Source organism: Colletotrichum lupini, chromosome 3, assembly GCF_023278565.1.
Source record: "Colletotrichum lupini chromosome 3, complete sequence".
Taxonomy (NCBI): Eukaryota; Fungi; Ascomycota; class Sordariomycetes; order Glomerellales; family Glomerellaceae; genus Colletotrichum; species Colletotrichum lupini.
The window spans coordinates 1,901,825-1,919,473 of record NC_064676.1 but is presented as its reverse complement, the minus strand read 5'-3'; the positions used below and the strand labels follow the sequence as shown (position 1 = coordinate 1,919,473).

Genomic DNA, 17,649 nt, shown 5'->3' with positions numbered 1-17,649 from the left:
CCCCCCGGGCATTCTTGACATCAACCCCTGCCTGCTAAGAGCGCTTGAAGGAGCAAAAGTGGTACGGATAACGTGAAAGTGGCTCCTCCCAACTCCCAACTGTGACTTGCAGCCTGCAGGACTGTGACTGAGGCACTTTCCTCTTCGTTGGTTGAGCTGCTCCTCTTTCTCTGCTTTTCTTTTCGACGTTTGCTCCATACGAAATCCCTCTCCCCCATTCGCCCCGAGATTTCCTTCGCGGAACATCTCTGTCGCTCATTTACCAATCTTCCTTCTTCTATTCCATGGGCAGTCTCGACGTCCTCACCGTAAATTCAACATAATATCCCTACCGACGCCTTACCCGGACCGTTTTGCCATCTACCCGGCCTTTCTGCGCTCGGCCAGCCACTCACGACAAACGAGCAGCACGAGAGTAGAAAAAGAAAACGCAAGACAACCTAACGCGTAGGCATAGCGGCTTGCAGTGACTACAGCGTATACGAAGATTCAATTCTCGCCTGGAGCAGTACAGAGCACAACTACGCAGTAGACGATAGAAAGACGCCAAAGAAGCATTCGAATCGAATTTTAGCACCCGTGAGGTCAAGGGAACAGGAGGGAAATCGTCACTTGGAGATCTCCCAGAATCCGAGATTGGGGACAGCGCTGGTCGTCCCTCTCAGAAGCATTCATTGGCCGATGTTGAACTAGAGCCATTTCTTCTCGAGACGTTTAGCTCCCGTGGCGTCACCGGCTTTTCCAACGATCGCCCTTTCTTCTCCTGATAGCTTGCTTACCTTACCTACCTTACAGAGTCAGGTAGTAGGTATTGTACGCTACCTACGGATACTTCTACCTGACCGACCTGGCACAGACACCTCGTGTCACAGCAAGAGGCGACACCACAGCGAGACATTTCGGCGGTCCTCTACGGATTTGCAAACACACGAGACAAGCATCTCATCAATCCACGTCGATAACGTAGTACACTCATTTCTCGAAGCTTTCGCGCGCGACTCTGTTTCAATTTCACCTCTTGGAATCCACTCCGATCAGATTCCCGTCGATTTCCCGTCTCTATCTCTCTCTCGCTCTTCCCGGCTGCAACTTGCACACATCCACACTCACTCCATACATACAGTCACCTTTGTAGGGCAACTCACAATCATTCATTCTTCCCCCTTTCTTATTCAACATTCGGGTAACAATTTCTTCTTCGCCGAGAAGCCAGCCGACGACCGACACAAAACGGTTCACTTGGTCTCTCATCAATCGGTCTGCTTCATTTCACGTTTGGTGGACTTGCTTTCGTCAAGCTTGCCCCAAGCCAGTCTAAACCGATTGTCAACCCATCCGAGCACATTTCAATCAGCAGCCGTGGAGCCGTGGCCGCGACTGCGTATCCGTACCTTACTCCGTAAGGTACCTTACGGTGAGTGGAGGCACCGCCCCACCCACAAAAAAGTGTCAGTGCTTTTGATAGGAGGTAAGTGCAACCTCAAGTCACCACCAATTTCCCTGGCGCAGGTACGGGCAGGTACAAGTCTGCAAAGTGGGGCCCGCACCTTCCATTCCAGGCCCCATCTCGTCTGGCGACTCAGCCTCTCTCCTTCCCTCTGGGCTCCCGTCTGGCTCTGGCTCTGGCTCTGCGTCTGCGTCTGTGTCTGTCCGCCTCTCCACCAACAAACAACAAAACACTGCGGTCGACAAAGAGCAGGGGGAAGAATAGGAAGCGCAGCTCTCACCACCTCGTCGTCGCTGCCATCAAATGGCTGCAACTCAGTTCTAACCTTTTTTCTTGTCCGACGATAGAACTGGGCGACCAAACTACTCTCTATTTTCTTTTCCTTCTCTACATCCGACACCAGACGCTCGTTTTCACTCCCCCGATTATTCGCTAAATCCTCACCTTCCGATTCGACTCGACCCGATTCGACTCCTTCTCTCCGTTTAATTTCGCACCACCGATTTTCGACGCGCCTCCGAACTCGCGACCGATCAAACGAAGCAGCAGACATCATTCTTTCCATGGCCAGCATCCAAAATTAGATTCCTGCCAATGCGACGCGATATCCAGTCCGATTCTCAAGCATCAAAAATCTTCAATTCAACAGCTTCGATACCCAGCATTCACAGCACCCAACTCACCACCCTCTTGCCGACCGAACAGCAATAGCAATGCGTTTAGCTCTCGGTAAGCGCCCTTCGGCGCGCCGGAGTAAGTGGGCGAACCTTCTTGCAGTGGCAGCCCTCGCACCTCCCTCGGTGGCAGCAATCCAGTTCACCCCAGTTTCCGATGCGAACCTCGACCTTTCCCAGCTTGGCAGAATTGGTGTGGCGGGCGACTTCAACGGAATCTCCCTCTACCAGTTTGAGGAGCAAAATGAGAAGCCTTACAGCACAAACGGAAGCGAGTCTTTGCTTTCTCAGCTGCCCAATGGGGCCTTTGCGTCGCTCATCTCAACTGATGCCTCAATTCACGACATGTGCACATTCACCCTCGACAATGGAACGATGCAGGGAGTGGTAATTGGCGGTAATTTCACGAGCTTGGATGGCACTCAGTCTCAAGGCATCGCCTTGTTCAACCCCAACACCTCCCAGATCACCCCTCTGGCCGGTCTGTCAGGTCAGGTGAACACTCTTCTCTGCGACCAAGCTGCCAACACCGTTTATGTTGGAGGTAACTTCAGAGGCGCCAACTCGACGAACGCAATCGCCTGGTACGGCACCGATGGATGGACTAACCTTCCTTTCGCTGGTTTCAACGGCCCTGTTTCGTCCATCACCAAGGCTTCAAACGGCCACATCGTCTTTGGCGGCAGCTTCACTGGGCTTGGCAACACTAGCACTCCCAGCACCCCAGATGGACAGGTTATCAACCTCTCGACTGCCAACGTTACTTCGGCTTCGAGCACCTCTACCGCTGGCTTCAGTGACCCTCGCAACATCATCTGCAAGACGGACGGGGCTGATGGCTCAGGCAACACTTGGCTGCTCCGCGACAACTCTGCTGGATTCTGGCAGGCAAGTTTCGGCTTCGGTTTCCAGCCCACCAAGATGCGGCTCTGGAACACCCACCAGGACGGCCGAGGAACTAAGACATTCCGTTTTACTGCTCTCCCTCTGGGCGGTATCTTGAACATGACCTACGTGGACCCCACGACTGGTCAGAACGCTACCTGCACTAGCGAGTGTCCTCTCAGCAACAACTCGACTCTCAAGTTCCAGGACTTCCACTTTGTCAACCTGGTCGGAATGAACTCATTCAGAATCGATATTTCCGACTACTACGGATCTGGCGGTGGTCTGAACGGCATCCAACTTTTCGAGGACGACATCAACTCGTACGCCATCAACGACTTCAACTCCCCGGCCTGCGCAGATAGTGACACCAAGTCATCTGCCACGACCACCGGACCGTGGTCGACTTCTCCTTCCTTGCAGAGCAGCTCTCAGTACTTGACTGCCAAGCTATCCGGAACCATCAGCGCAAGCTCCGCCACGGTTACCTTCCTCCCGGATCTCAAGGAGTCTGGCAACTATTCCGTCAACCTGTACACGCCCGGCTGCCTGCAAGACGGTACCTGCTCGACCCGAGCACAGGTCAACGTTACCGGCATCATGTCGTCCACTGGTAGCAACAAGTTTACGACGTCCCTTTACCAGACTAATAACTTTGACAAGTATGACCAGATCTACTTCGGCTATATCGAGGCGAGCTCAGCAGACGGCTTCCGGCCCAGCGTCACCCTGACTCCTTTGGCTGGGCAGAGCATTGATGAAATGACCATTGTCGCTCAGCGAGTCGGATTCACCCTTATCAATTCGACGGGTGGCCTAAATGGCCTATTCGACTTCGACCCTTCGTCTGCCACAGTCAACACTGATTTCAAGAGCTCCAAGATCAACCAGCTCGGGTCCTCATTCTCTTCAGGATCTGCAGTCACTAGCTTGACGACTGCTGGCGACTTGGTCATCGTCGGAGGCAACTTCACGTCATCTACTGCCCGCAATGTCATTGGTATCAACACGGCAAGCGAGGCTACCATGGCTCTCGACGGCGGTCTCAATGGCGAAGTGAAGGCGATGGAACTCAACGGTACCCAACTTTACGTTGGCGGTGTCTTCTCCAACACCCTCGACAATGCCGTCACAGGTCTCAACAATGTCGGCGTGTACGACACCTCCGCCAACACGTGGACTGCACTTGGTGCAGGCGTCAACGGCGAAGTCTCCCACGTTGTCCCGATGCTCGTCAACATTACAAGCGAGAGTGAGGCAGAGTCGGTCGTTACATTCACTGGTGACTTCAGCGAGATCAACGCGTTCGGAGACAACTCAGCTATTCAGGCTTCCGGCTTTGCCGTCTGGGTGCCCTCTCAGAAGAATTGGCTGCAGAACCTCAACGGCCCTGTCCCGGCCTTGAACGGAATCCTGACTACTGGCATTCTCGATCTTCCCGGAGGAGGATCTCTCTACGCAGGATCGATGACCTCGGCAACTATTAGTGCCAATGGTGCCGTCACCCTTGCTGAGAAGTTTGGCCAGTTCCCGGTCAAGTTCAAGTCATCTTCGACGACCTCTAGCACCGTCAGCAAGCGCGATTCTCTGGCCAGTGGCAACATTACGGGCGTGGTCACTGGTGCATTCTACACTGGCAACAACCGCAACATTACCATCCTCGGTGGTCACTTCACAGCCGTGGGCACCAACGGCAGCTCCGCCAACAACCTGGTGCTCATTGACGGGTCGAACTCGAACTCGATCACCGGCCTCGGCTCTCAGATCGAGGACAACTCAACCTTCATTGCCCTTGCGGTAACTGGCGACCTTCTCTTTGCCGGAGGTAGTGTCCGTGGTACTGTCAACAACAATGCTGTGCGAGGTATCATTTCCCTGAACCTTCAAACTGCTACCTTCAACAGCACGCAACCTCCCGGCATCAGCGGCGGAAACGCGACTGTCACCTCCATTGAGGTCCGCCCCGATTCTGGCGATGTCTATGTTGCTGGTTCTTTCGAATCAGCTGGAGCACTCGGCTGCCCAGGTGTCTGCTACTACGACACATCTCTGGCAGGTTGGAACCGTCCCGGTGTTAACCTCGAAGGCACCGGTCATTGCCTCATCTGGACCAGCAAGTCCCAGCTTGTTGCCGGTGGCAACTTCACATTGAATGGTACCTCTCCAACCATGCTTGCCATGTACAGCCCCGATCGCCAGGCATGGTCTGCCTACCCCGGCGAGGACTCTCTGCCTGGTCCCGTCGAGGTTCTGACGGCTGGATCGAGTGATCGCAAGCAACTCTGGGTTTCCGGAACCGCGAACAACGGCTCCATCTACCTGATGAAGTACGACGGCTCCAAGTGGCAATCTGCCGGAACTACTCTACTTCCGGGCACTATTGTCAACAGCATCCAGGTCTTTTCTCTGACCTCATCCCACGATAATACCGACATCCTTGACTCCAACCAAGCCTTGATGATTACTGGCTCCCTCAACGTTCCCGGCTACGGATCAGCGTCGGCTGCCATCTTCAACGGAACGACCTTCCAACCGTACGCGCTCACCGTCAATGGCGGTAACACCGCCGGCTCGATTTCGAGAATCTTCACCGAGAACCAGGACTTCTTCTCCGACAATGGTAAGTTTTGCATACTCGATACCTTTTAAAACGCGTACTGATACCAAAGCAGATGGCCGCATGGCTCTTGGATTCATTGTCCTAATTGGACTCGGTATCTCGCTCGCCCTCATCTTCCTCATCGTCATCGTCGGTATGGCCCTCGATCGCCTGCGCAAGAAGCGTGAGGGATACTCGCCAGCACCGACATCGATGTACGACCGCGGCGGCGGTATGAGAAAGATTCCTCCCCACGAGTTACTCGAGTCACTCGGCAAGGGCCGTCCTGGCGCTCCGCACGTGTAGCACTTGTGAGGAACGTTTCGGTTTCGGTCTTTTATCAGGGTTTTGCTTGCTGGCGTTTGGACAGGCATGGCGTGGAAAAAGGATACCATCGCGACTCGACATCTTTCACCAACGGAGGCATAGAATCAGCTGTTGAGTCCAAGAGGGACGAAGGCGGCACATATTCGGCACCACGCAAAACGCAAGTCTTCGATAGCAGTCTACCTGGCTACGACCAATCGATATGGCACGCCATACGATCTGACAGTAGCCTCGTGGACCGCCTCGACTTCTCTGCATTCGATTCTTCACGACCTCACGACCTTTGTTTAATGTCTACATGTTTAGTTATACCACTATGCGCGTCAAGCCGCTTTCTCTTCTCGGACACAATCAGCAAGGTTCCTTCCCAGGAACTTGTACACTACAACTGGACACAGCTCCTTTTTGTTATCGAGCTGGTCGCGCGCATACACCAAAACAACCAAACAATACCAATCACTATCAATCAGGTTTCATTTTTTTCTTCTTCACTTTGTCGTCTCCAAATGAGACATTGTCGGAGTTTCCCAAGGTCAGACAGGAGGGATAAAGGCTTCTTCTGAACTTGGAGGTATGAGAGAGAGAGAGAGAGGTGGAGGAAAGGGATTCTCTTTTTTTTTCAATTTCGGCCAGCAAGTCTTGGCTGAGGCTGTTTCTACCCAGCTTTGAAGACACAGCAGCAGCTTCATGGCGGTTGAGTGCCATAGGTAGCTTAATATCCAGTATCGAACAAGGTTTACAGTAACATTCCTCCTTTTGCCGTCCATCGTGATCGATGCAGTCAAGTGCCCCAGCGCCTGTGTTTTCCTACTCGTCAAGATGACGAGGATACAGAGAGGAATGTCATCCAAGTGTACTCTGGTGTGTACTGGTTTCCTCTCCATCCCTCCCCCTGATATTGTCTCATAGCACTTGTCTCAGCCACGTAAAAAACAGCCTTCCTCCCCCAAGCGCTTCCCCTCGGCCAGAAAATGTCTCGCCCTACGTGTCTGTACGACGTTTGAGATCATTGCCAGTACCGTCATCGTCATGTCGCTTGTACGCTTAGCTGCTTGCGTACATGTCTCTCTCTCTCTCTGTTGAACCCTTCGATCACCGATCTTATGCTTCGACGCCCCCCCCTTTTCCACTGCCGGTATGTCTTCGAAACTGTGTAACGCTGGCAGAGACTGGTTCATCTTGAGACAGCGCCTCACACGCCCCCTCCTTCCTCGGTCTCGTTTAGGTACTGGATGCTGGGAGCTCAGAGTGTGGATCAGTGAGTAAGTGGCTGAAGTGTTGGCCTGAACGAACAGGTCGTTTTCGACGGGGAGATGGTTTCGTGTATACCGACCTTTGTGATTTAACGAGAGACGTCCTGCCTAGCTCGAGATGTCCAGAACTCGGAGCTATAAGCTGGAAGCCGGAAGCTTTCGGGGGTTGCGGTGAACTTGAACTTGATCTTGATCTTGAACTAGAACTAGAGCTAGAGCTAGAGCTTGAGCTTGAGCTTGTTAGGTACCTCGTGCAGAGCTCTTCAATCACACGGCACACACACACACGCACACACCGAGCAAGGAGGGGAAAGGGAAAACAGGAGAAAAGACGTTGCGCTTGCCCCAGAACAGCGAGCCCACGATATCTCACTCACTCACGCCCGGAAACAGCATGAACGGCCTACAAGCACTACACCATTACACTATAATGGCTGGAAGACGAGGGCTTGAGATCGTAGATGGCGGCGATTCGGGGGGGAAGTGAACGTCCAAAGCTTATTCCGCTCGCGGTGAAAGTCTGCTGCTTCCCTCCGCCCGCTATCATCCTCACGAGAACCACTTACGTACCGGTAGGCATCCTCCTCCGGCGTTGAGATTTGCCCCGTGCCCCGAGAAGCCCTAGAGGGCGTTTGTTTCGTGCGGGTGAGACACTGTCTTGTATATGCGGATGATCGCCAGCTAAAGGGCGTAGATTCGATGTTCATCTAGGTACACGAGCGCTTTCTTCTTCTTCTTTCTCTCTCTCCCTCTCTCTTCTTGAGGGGTATGAGACGGATGTTTCCGTCCAAGTGAACTACGTCTCAATGCTATAGCCCATCTACAGTGTGTGTGTGTGTGCGTGTGTGTGCCTGGGATGTGATTTGACAAGGACTTGAGTGAGACGGAAGAGATGAGCTTTCATGTTGATGATAGCTTTCGGCCGAAGCGACCACCGCCGCCGCCCCGACCCGACAAGACACCGAGAGAGGTGAGAACATGGCCGTGTATGGAATGCTTGGAATGTCTTCCTTGAAAAGTGCATGCAGTAGATTCTAACCTCGAGGACACAGGTAGCCAAGATAGGGCTGTTGTGTTGTTCGGCAGCCATGCGCTTCGGACCAAGGCCCAACCTTCCGTTTCGTCATGCCCTGCTCGCTATACGCGCGAAACTCCCGAATGCGGGCATTTCTTAGGGCCCTGGCGACAGACAGCTCAGAGAAACATGGGCGACATGGCCTTCTCCCAACCCTCGATATCGGGTTCTCGTCGTTGCTTACTTCCTTGTTTTGTTGCATTAGAACCCTTCACGCAGAAGAGACGATGCGAAATCTGGCTGCAAGCTTCTCGATTGGGAGCACCTCCCGTTCGTCGAGGCTAAATTGCCTTCATCTCGGAGAGGACCCTTGGGGGCCCCTCCCGTTGCCCCCCTCGGCAGGATCCAGAGTGGTAACTTGTGAGAGTCAATTGCCTCAAGTTGAGGCATTACATTTCACTCGACATTTCCTTGTCTTGGATCTTGATTCTAAACTGACGATGGTGATGATGCTCGTTTGAATGGGCCATGTCGGGTGGCAAAAAAAAAGCAGACTAAGAAAACAAGGCCGACGGATGTCAGAAAATCTCGCAAGGGGGGTCTTGTTAACCACCAGTACGATTGATTGTAGGCACGAATTTGGATGTAGCGCGAGACAGGATGGGGACTTGGTGACGGAGACCGCACTGCAGCAAGGCAAGGCAAGGCAAGGCAAGGTAAGGTAGGGCGAACCTTGATGGTCTGTCCCCGTCCGTTTGCGCAAGTCCGGTTACGGGGCCGTTGGCTGCTTTGAGCGGTGAAGAGGCCGGCGCCGCGGGGACTTTACAGGGACCGGGGGCGGGAGGGAGGCTCGATGGTGAAAGTGAAAGACTCGGCGATTGATTGTGTCTGGTGGTTGGAGGGAAGGTAAATGCGTTAAAGGAGAATATACCCGGTAGCTTCGTGGTGGCAATTCAGGGTACTGCATAGGTATGAAGGCTTGGATAGCTGCTTCCATTGGCCAAAGCGACTGGTTTGTGACTTCTCTGTGGTACGCCGTACGTACTGTGTAGACTTCTGAGCATGGGGGTCTTTGCCGCCTCTTTTTCTTTGTTTCCAAATTTCCATATATCCGTAGACGTACCGTGGTGGGGAGGCAAGCAGGCAAGCAAATGGTCCGTGGCGTGCCGGTGTGCAGTGTTGTGTCGCTAGCAGAAGCCATTGGTCGTGCCAGAGGAGTGAGGCTGGCTCTATGGGCAAGGATGCCATCTCAGGTGCTGGGATTCAGTGTTATCTGATGCTCAGGAGTGGTGGAGGGCGGATGGCTCCCGCGTCGGGGCATGGCACAGGACCATCAAAAGAAACTGAGGTGAGCAGAGCTCAGCGCTCTCAGGCCGACGGGAGGCGAGAGGCGACAGAGGGCTGCACATTGAGGTCAAGTATTCGTAAGGCAACGTTTATCTACTGAACTCTCCGCACTGGCACAGGGTGTGTTTGACTCTGGTCGGAGGAGTCGCAACCGCAGTCGAAGCTTGGATGGGCTTGGATTGAATTGCATTGGGCAATGGCGCAGAGAAGACCCTGTGCTGAGGATCGAGTATCTCTCGTCTGGTCTATCCGTCCTCTAAGCCTGTCCGAGACTTGCAGGGCATTGGCATTGCGGTGGCTAGGGTGTGGCCGCGTCGTTCCGCCGTTGTTTTCCTTTCTTAGGGGTCCGTCAAAGTAAACAAAAGGGGGCACGGCGTGTGGGGGGGTACGAATAGACGCTGCAGAAGGCGCGATGGCAGTGCAACACGGTTGGTCTTGGTTCCGTAAGCTGCTCGACGCCTCAGGACAATGGCATTTCCTGGCGCCTGAACATGGACATCTACGAAAATGCCATGGTGTTAGGTGGCGCCTTGAGGGTGTGAGGTGCGCGTCACTGTTGGAGCTCGAGACAGGCAAAACGCTGTATCCGTCCGGACACTGGGTGCCTCTGTTTGTCAATGGAGGGCAGTTGGTACCGCAGCCTGCAGGGCGCAAAGTCTCCTGCGCAGCTAGCGGTCAGTGGGTGGTCAGGAACACGGGCTTCTCTGGAAAGGCATGCCGCTGTGTCGTCTGGTAGAGTATCCGTAGTGGGCAATGTTTGCCAGGAATATGCCTCGACCCCTATTTCCTACTTGATGGTTCCGTCCCAAGAGACGAGGCGACTGCGACTGCAACTACGACTGCGATTCACGGGCAGCGTAAAGACGAGACACGGACATCCCTGTGGCCACTGCTGTCAAGGGACGAAAGGATGCCGAATGGTTCATGGACCATGAGGGTTGGCATCAATTGAGCTGCGGGCCTGCGGCAGATCTTGTGTTTCGAGATGGGTGGAGGTGCCAAAGTGAACTTTGAAAAAGGGTGGAGGAGGTTGCGAAAAATAGAAACCAGGGAAATAAGGGTCGGTTGGCTTCTTCCCTCGTTCTTTGATGAGATGAAATGCGTCGACAGGGAACATGAAACTTCGGTTGAGAGAACATGCACTATGCCTGCGCCGTATGAATGAATAAGGTATGGCTATCCGTACTCGGTACCCCGTAGCTGCTCTGCTTTCGTGGATGGTGCACAGTATTTTCTTTCGGTGGGGTCAATTAGAGATTTTGGGGCCGGTGGCAGGGTCCTTTGGAGTGGCATGGAACTGAATTGACGATTTTCTGCTCTCTTCATTTTCCTGTAACAAATTTTCAGTGACATATCCATCAGGTCAGAGATGAAGGAAGCACCGCCTTGGGATCTGAGGCAGGCATCTTTGGTCTTTGTCGCGATACCTTCCTACCTTGCATGCATTAGCTAGAATTGGTTGTTGCATTTCTTTTCTTTTGGTAGCTGTGGAAAGAGGGGTGTGTACGCAGTACTGGAAAGTACGTACTCCGCCTTGGATCTTGGACATTTGCTGGATTCACCCCCCTCTCCATTGGCGAATTGTAGGCCAGTCAGATGGGCCGGACTCCATGGCGGCCGTGGCACAATGACGTTTGTGGATGCCGGCTCAGGGTGGGAATACCACAGAGTCAGTATCCCCGCTCTAGTCCCGCTCTCGAAGCCACCGACGTCACCGCGTCCGGGTTGTTAATTCCAACGACGAACCACGGCATCCATCCATCCTCCACACCCTCTTCGCTTTCCCGTGCAGAGTGCAGACAGAGTGCAGACGTGCCTCTTCCTTCCGGATGCCTTTTAGCATAGGTAGCACATGCCTTATTAGCCTACGTGCCTTAGGTAGAGGGAGTGCAGCTTTAGCAGGTACGACACTGCAAGATACCTGCCCGCAGTACCGGCCGGGCGTGCCTGCCGATTGGGGGTCGATGAACCCATCACATTGCTCACTTGTGATGTCCTTTTTATCTTTTTTCTGCCCATATCCGCTACTGCTCCTGCGTGAGAAATTGGCGGTGTGTTGGAGGTTGGAAGTGACGATGACTTGCATCGGAGACGGAGCAGCTGGTGATGTCTTCATGCAGTTACCCAACAGAGAATTCCATGTCCCGTCGCTCGTGTTGCTGAGGACAGCATGTCATTCTCCGCTTCGGCCTTGCTGGGCCAAGGATGTATGGTATCTGCGACTTGTAACTCTACGAGGGTACAGGAAGGACCTGATGAGAACGGCAAGGCGAGCAAGGACGAGGCATGAGTGACAACATGAGCATGCCACCCCAAGTCGTCCCCAACCCTCCAGCTTCAACCGTCGTCTCCTCTCCAAGGTTCCTCCAATTCTTTCCTACGCACCCCCTTCATTGTGGTTGGTAGCCAACCTCAACTTACATCTACCCAGGCAGCCTTGTGGCAAATAGAGCGCACCCATGAGCATGCAATCAAATCAACAGACACTGGGCGCCTCGTTCACTGGCCGAGACAGCAATGACATCGCATTTGGTTCGGAAACAAGCATTGTCCCTTGCGAACCGACCGTGGACCAAAATTCATCCAAAGCGCGTACCAATACCATCATCAACAACACCAACACCCACGCCTGACTCTTCCCCATCGAACAAAAAATCCGGGGTGGGCGTTCAGACCCTAGGGTTCTAGGAACAGCAGAAGGACCCTGAAGATCCCATCTTGAGAGGCGTCTGCCTTGCCCCAATCCAATGCTGGGTCTGCGTGCAGCTAGCCGCACTAGCGCGTCTGCTCGTTGGCTGCTTTCGATCCAGGAGTCCTCCAACCGAGGGGGTATCTGTACAGTACGGAGTACGGCCACACCTTTTACAAAAACGCTACCGGATTGCGAAGCCTGCGAATTGCATCCAACCTATCCCTCCCTCCGTGACATTCCCCGGCCGCCAAATGGCCCGCCGCCAGCGCCGCCGCGGTACGATGCCGTACCACTGCTACACGGGCTGCGGGCACGGGCACGCACATTTACATACTACCCATCTGTATCTGTTCTGCTCCATGTCGACCAAACAACGAACACACTCCCGCCCACCCACACATCCAAGCACCCTTGACGGCGCATTTACAGGCACTAGCTATGCTATCTGCTACCCACCCACCGCATCCAACTGAATAACCGACTCCAATCACCACTCACAACCTAAATCACCGCACACGACACGAGAGCACGACCAAAAGCCTGTGCCGCGGCCACCATGACGTTGAGGTCAACAGGCTTCCCCCCTCTGAAGCAGCCATCTGTCTCGTGCGCCGGTATCTCGATGACGGAGCCCTACTAGCACAAGGTACTTGACACTTGGGGTGCGCGAACTCTCGAGCGTCTTCGCCTTCCATGGTCGGCTGCGGCCACTTTGACGCCTCGCCAGCTTTTTTGCCGTTGCGCTGCCGTCGTTGGCGCGCCCGCTGCATTTCGAGCACCGCATGCTACCTCGCTAGTTGGGCGGAACCTCCGCATACCATCACAAACCTCGGATGGTGGACAAAGACACTATCAAGAGACGGGTGCCAAGCAATGCCGTCTCTCGCTTGCTCAGCATCGCTTCGCACCTGGCACTCATGGCTTCCATTATTTCACGCAGCGCTTCAACGGGCTAGCACCGTACTGCATCGCGATTCGAGCACAAGATCACTCTGATGGTGTAATGGCAGAATCCTTGCAGGAGCGCAACTGGACATCCCCGTCCCCGTGATCTGGGGTAGGAAAGCCGGTCACGGCAGGCTCAGAGACTTGTCACGCGCGTATCCGCTGAAGGATGGACATGAGTGTGTGTCGGTGTCGGTACCTGGCGGATCGTCGGTGGTCCGGCAGGGCTTGGAAATGTTCGCCTTGTCACCTCATTTGCTGGCCGTCCTCCAAGCTCCGTGGAATGCCCAGCGAAACCTAGCACCACGGAACTCTGGGATGGCATTAGACGTGAAGCTCCAGAGAAGTCATGTTTTGGATATCGTTTAGTTCCATCGAATCGGGTGCCTCGCGAGCAGAAATCCCAGCCAAATCCTGGGTCATTGTGCCCTTCTTCTGCTGCTTTTGGTCAGGCTTGGTACGGGTACGGTAGTACGGTACATTTGACGCTCTGGTCTTGCTGGATGTAACCTCACCATCCCCGAGGATCAAACAAAGACGTCGTGTGCAGTGGGGTCGCTATCTTATCTCGTATGGATAGAGAGCCTGGCTCTAACAACGGAAGAGGAGCCCTCTCAGAAACCACTCAGACTGACCGTCTCGAGAAGTTGAGCCGGACCACTTCATCAAATGCCGTTCGAATGGGTCCGCTGTGTCTACCCAAGGACCAAGGTGCTATCGAGGTATCCATCATCACAATGGACCTCTCTTTTCGAGCGTACTACGTATATGCGCTTTTCTCTGGACGGATACATGACCGACATTGTAGCCCGAACCACCAGGCATCAGATGTAAAACGTCCCCAGCACAGTCCACAGTTCAGACTTCAGCACCGCCGGGATCCGTCTCTTCCAAGATCGCCCCGCCCGAGGCAATGTCATCCAATCACTCCCGTTCAGCCCACCACGAAGCTTGATCGAGCTTAACTCCAGGATATCTCTCGAGCAGGAAATGATCAGAGCTCATCTTGGTGCCAAATCCCAGCAAACAGATGCTCGCTGCTCGACGCGTGCCTATGTGCGGAGTCTGACATGTTGCTGAAACACGCGCATCCACTTTTCCCTTCATCTCTGGTTGCGCCGAAGTTGGCTCTTCTTGTGGCTCCGCGGGACGGTGCAAGAGCTGGGGCTTGCGGCTGGGATGAGGCAATTCGATGCTGAGAACGACGACAAGTTACAACCACCACGGCGACGATAACGGTGTGGATACATACTTTTTGTTGACCCTCTCCACCTCCCACATCTGCCATCAGGCTTTTGTTCCGATGGCTTGTCTTTTCAAGCACACACTGCGTAGGCAGGCATCTGGTTCACTTTGGGGCTTGCCTCATCTTGCATAGCCTTTGCCTTGGCCTGTCCACCACTTGCAGCACAAAGGTCCGCAGTCTCCATTTGTTATGGTTCCTACATCGTCATCCCCAGCCCATCCATCTCCAACTTATCCAGTTCAGCGGAGCTCTACTTCCTTGCTCCCTTCTCCCAGCGATCCCAGTCCCCCGTCTTCGCAGTTCTTGGTGTAATGCCACATATTGTCAATGACAAAGTTCCCCTCATCATTCCTAGTCTCCGTTAATCTTCATCCCATATCGAATGATTAGGTGCCCTCCTCGTTTGCATCTCACATACTCGGGGCGCTCCACACTGAGACCTCCCAAACCTGTCAGTCCTCCAATGCATATGCGATCTCCCAGGTTGTATCCTCTCTCTCATATTGGTCTTCCCACCCCTTGTCCCTCTTGGTCCGCTCATACTATACATTAGCTCCAACGGACGGGCATACGACACGACTTAGTCTCTGCGGCAGAATTGCAGATTGACCATTCTAGTTGGCCTCTTTGGGATCCGTCTCTTCCTACTATAACTAACACCACGTCGTACATGACACTGAATTAGTCATCTCCGTTTTGGCCCATACGCCATCCGTCACTTCATGGCAAAGTTGGCCTAGTGCCGTCTTGGTGAGATCCCCTTGAGGACTCCGTAAACTACGTAAGCACATATCCATCCTTGATAGCGCTCCCCTCTATCTACGTAACCCAAGGTTGCTTCTTCCCCCGTCTTCGTTAGCCTCTTTCCGTAGCCTCCCCGAGTCTCCGCCCCGAAACGCCTCCATCATGGCGAGGCAAACCCCCTCCCTTTTAGCCGCCCTTCCGTGTCGCCGCGTTCGACTCAGTTGCCGCAACGGCGCCTTGTTCCAAAAACAAAGTCGCCGCTAACATGCCCGGACCAGGTGACCTTGACCAAGGCCAGCAACGACGACAACAACGTCGCGAATTGAGCCTCCACTTCCATCAGGACTTTTTGTCGGTTTTTGCCTCCCCCGAGCGACCCCTCGGCAGCGTCCAACCCGCCAATTCGCGAGCCACGTTCAAGATGGATCATCTTATCTGACCATGGGCGCAACCCCGTCCTAATACCTAGCATATACCAAGCATGTCAATGTGTGTGTGTGCGTGAGAGTACGCCCCGCGTACCGAACGCAACTGCGCGCCGATCGTTGACCACGCGGCAGCTTCTCCCATGTTTTCACATGAACACTCGCACAACCCCCTCCCCCCTTTCTTAGAGATCGACGCAGCCTCTTTCCCCTTTCCCCAAAGAGCCCCCTCTTTCTATCAAAATCATGGCGTTTTGCTGGGTGCCTGGCATTGCCTTGGGTTTTGTCAGAAAGGCAGTGAGCCCGACCCTCATTTAGGCTTATCCCTACCATTGGGTTGTCACACACGCATACGCGGTGCCGGCCGGCAGTAGGTATACGCACACTTTCAGCTTCCGCACTCGGCGAAAGCGATTGGATTTGCGATGAGACAAAGGCGCGCGCCGTGGTTGAACCACACTAGACCACGGAATACCTACCAATCCTCCAGATTTCAGGGCCATGACATTGGGATATCATTGCCCGAATAGACCGCATCGCATGGCAGGTGGCGAGTCGGTGAGAGCCGAACCGTCCAAGCCCCAAATACACACATCCTCATCTCAAGCTTCGGCTTCATCCCCATTGCGGGGAGAGATGCATATGTGATGAGATGGCAGGCATGGCGCTTTTGGAGGCCCGGGAGGGGGGAAGCACGGGAGCTCGGGGGCCCAGTCTACTTGGGGATGCAGATTGTCGTTTTCCCCATCTTGATGCAAAGGCGGAGGAGAGGAACCGTTCCCCCGTGCCCTCGGCGCCGCGCCATCTATTTGATGCTTGACCACCTGCAATTGATCGATCGAATGTTCCTACAAGCCCAGGGAGCTTCATTGCATCAGAGGTGGTCTGATCTTGCGTTGCCGATCTATCAAGCTTTGGCCGTTGGAGATGCGCGGGTTACAGATGGTTGATGTGAATTTTCTTTTTTGAAATTCTTCGTACTACTATTATATTATACTGTTCGCAATGTACTATGTGCGTGGTTACCCATAACCAGTGACACTACCAGCCAATCCACTAATCTGGTTTCCTTAAATCACAACCCATTTCCTTTGCTCGCCGCCGCCGCCGCCTTCGCCGCTCAAGTCACGAGGGATGTGAAGCAAAGAGTCTCAAAAGTCCAAAGAAAAAAAATTGTCCTCGACGATGCAAACTAGAAAATGCAGTGGCATTTCTTAGTAAGATGGGTATAATCATCGTGTGTGGAAGCTAGTAGTACAAGTCGCCCTCCCGGTTTGGGAACAGGGTCGAGTTTTTGCGAGGTGTGCCGCCAAGGCACCAACCTCTGGTTCGTCATCTAAGAAAAAGGACCCTTTTGGTGGAATTTCCCAACGGGCGGAAACGACATGATGAGTGCGCAACAAAGTAACAGGTGATGAAAAACAAAAGGCAGAAAATAACAAGAGTGCAGCCCAGTATCCGTTCAACGCCAAGGGTGAGGGTATCGCCAGGTCCTCCATGACCTCTTGGAGATCTTCTTCCTCTTTCAAACATTTGAAAACCGAAAATGGACAAGAATGTGGTTGGTCCAGCCACCAACCAGGCCCGTATCCTGGGGGTTGTGTGGTGTGGGGTTGAGCGATCGACAATGAAGTGAATCCGCGCCCTTGTCCCCCTTCCTCCTCCTGCAGTTTCCCCCTTTCCCATGCGTACCTCACAGCCATGAGGCGCCGTCGACTCTGCCGCATCGTTCCGGAGCCCGCGGGCTCGAATAGTCGCAGGTAAAAGTAAGCCAATAAAAAAAAGCATTGGTAAAAAAATCTCCAACATATCATGAGACACCCTTTATGATGATGATCCGAAAGTGACAACCCGCCCGCCAATTCCTTTGCCGCCGCCTGACTTTTGTCTCTTTCGCTCGCAGATAGATGGATATTATAACGATTGTAAGAATGGTATCGTGTGAGAACCGATGAAAAAACGAAGACCGTCTATGAGAAATTTTTGAAAAATCACAACCCCGTTGTCGAGCCACTCGCAGATGTGGAGGGGGTTTCGGTGTCGAGAGTGG

At 53.7% G+C, this 17,649-nt stretch overlaps 3 protein-coding genes across 3 annotated transcripts; all 3 read left to right on the top strand.

Annotated features, from left to right (window-relative positions):
* Window positions 1-284: 284 nt before the first annotated feature.
* CLUP02_05312 (cellular morphogenesis protein) lies at window positions 285-8,624 on the top strand (the record flags this gene model as incomplete). The annotated part of the gene is made up of 22 exons (XM_049284320.1): window positions 285-308; window positions 388-415; window positions 477-528; window positions 575-723; window positions 857-1,233; window positions 1,299-1,381; window positions 1,448-1,468; window positions 1,520-1,764; window positions 2,060-5,626; window positions 5,679-5,907; window positions 5,976-6,464; window positions 6,596-6,673; window positions 6,727-6,832; window positions 6,869-6,970; window positions 7,099-7,190; window positions 7,298-7,429; window positions 7,486-7,642; window positions 7,762-7,830; window positions 8,101-8,155; window positions 8,214-8,307; window positions 8,361-8,426; window positions 8,480-8,624. The coding sequence occupies 22 exons, from the start codon at window positions 285-287 to the stop codon at window positions 8,622-8,624; spliced, it is 6,360 nt and encodes a 2,119-aa protein (XP_049141463.1).
* A 2,998-nt stretch (window positions 8,625-11,622) lies between these two features.
* CLUP02_05311 (uncharacterized protein) lies at window positions 11,623-12,712 on the top strand (the record flags this gene model as incomplete). Its single annotated transcript, XM_049284319.1, has 4 exons — window positions 11,623-11,772; window positions 11,865-11,986; window positions 12,031-12,139; window positions 12,236-12,712. 4 exons carry the CDS (start codon window positions 11,623-11,625, stop codon window positions 12,710-12,712), a joined length of 858 nt encoding a protein of 285 aa, XP_049141462.1.
* An 83-nt stretch (window positions 12,713-12,795) lies between these two features.
* On the top strand, window positions 12,796-17,480 carry CLUP02_05310 (uncharacterized protein; the record flags this gene model as incomplete). The annotated part of the gene is made up of 22 exons (XM_049284318.1): window positions 12,796-12,840; window positions 12,880-13,199; window positions 13,250-13,530; window positions 13,592-13,631; window positions 13,735-13,906; window positions 13,993-14,099; window positions 14,156-14,247; window positions 14,309-14,336; window positions 14,397-14,530; window positions 14,593-14,784; window positions 14,869-14,961; window positions 15,015-15,047; window positions 15,116-15,180; window positions 15,365-15,562; window positions 15,683-15,896; window positions 16,063-16,153; window positions 16,207-16,494; window positions 16,648-16,747; window positions 16,848-16,926; window positions 16,993-17,160; window positions 17,218-17,359; window positions 17,444-17,480. 22 exons carry the CDS (start codon window positions 12,796-12,798, stop codon window positions 17,478-17,480), a joined length of 2,919 nt encoding a protein of 972 aa, XP_049141461.1.
* Window positions 17,481-17,649: the final 169 nt, after the last annotated feature.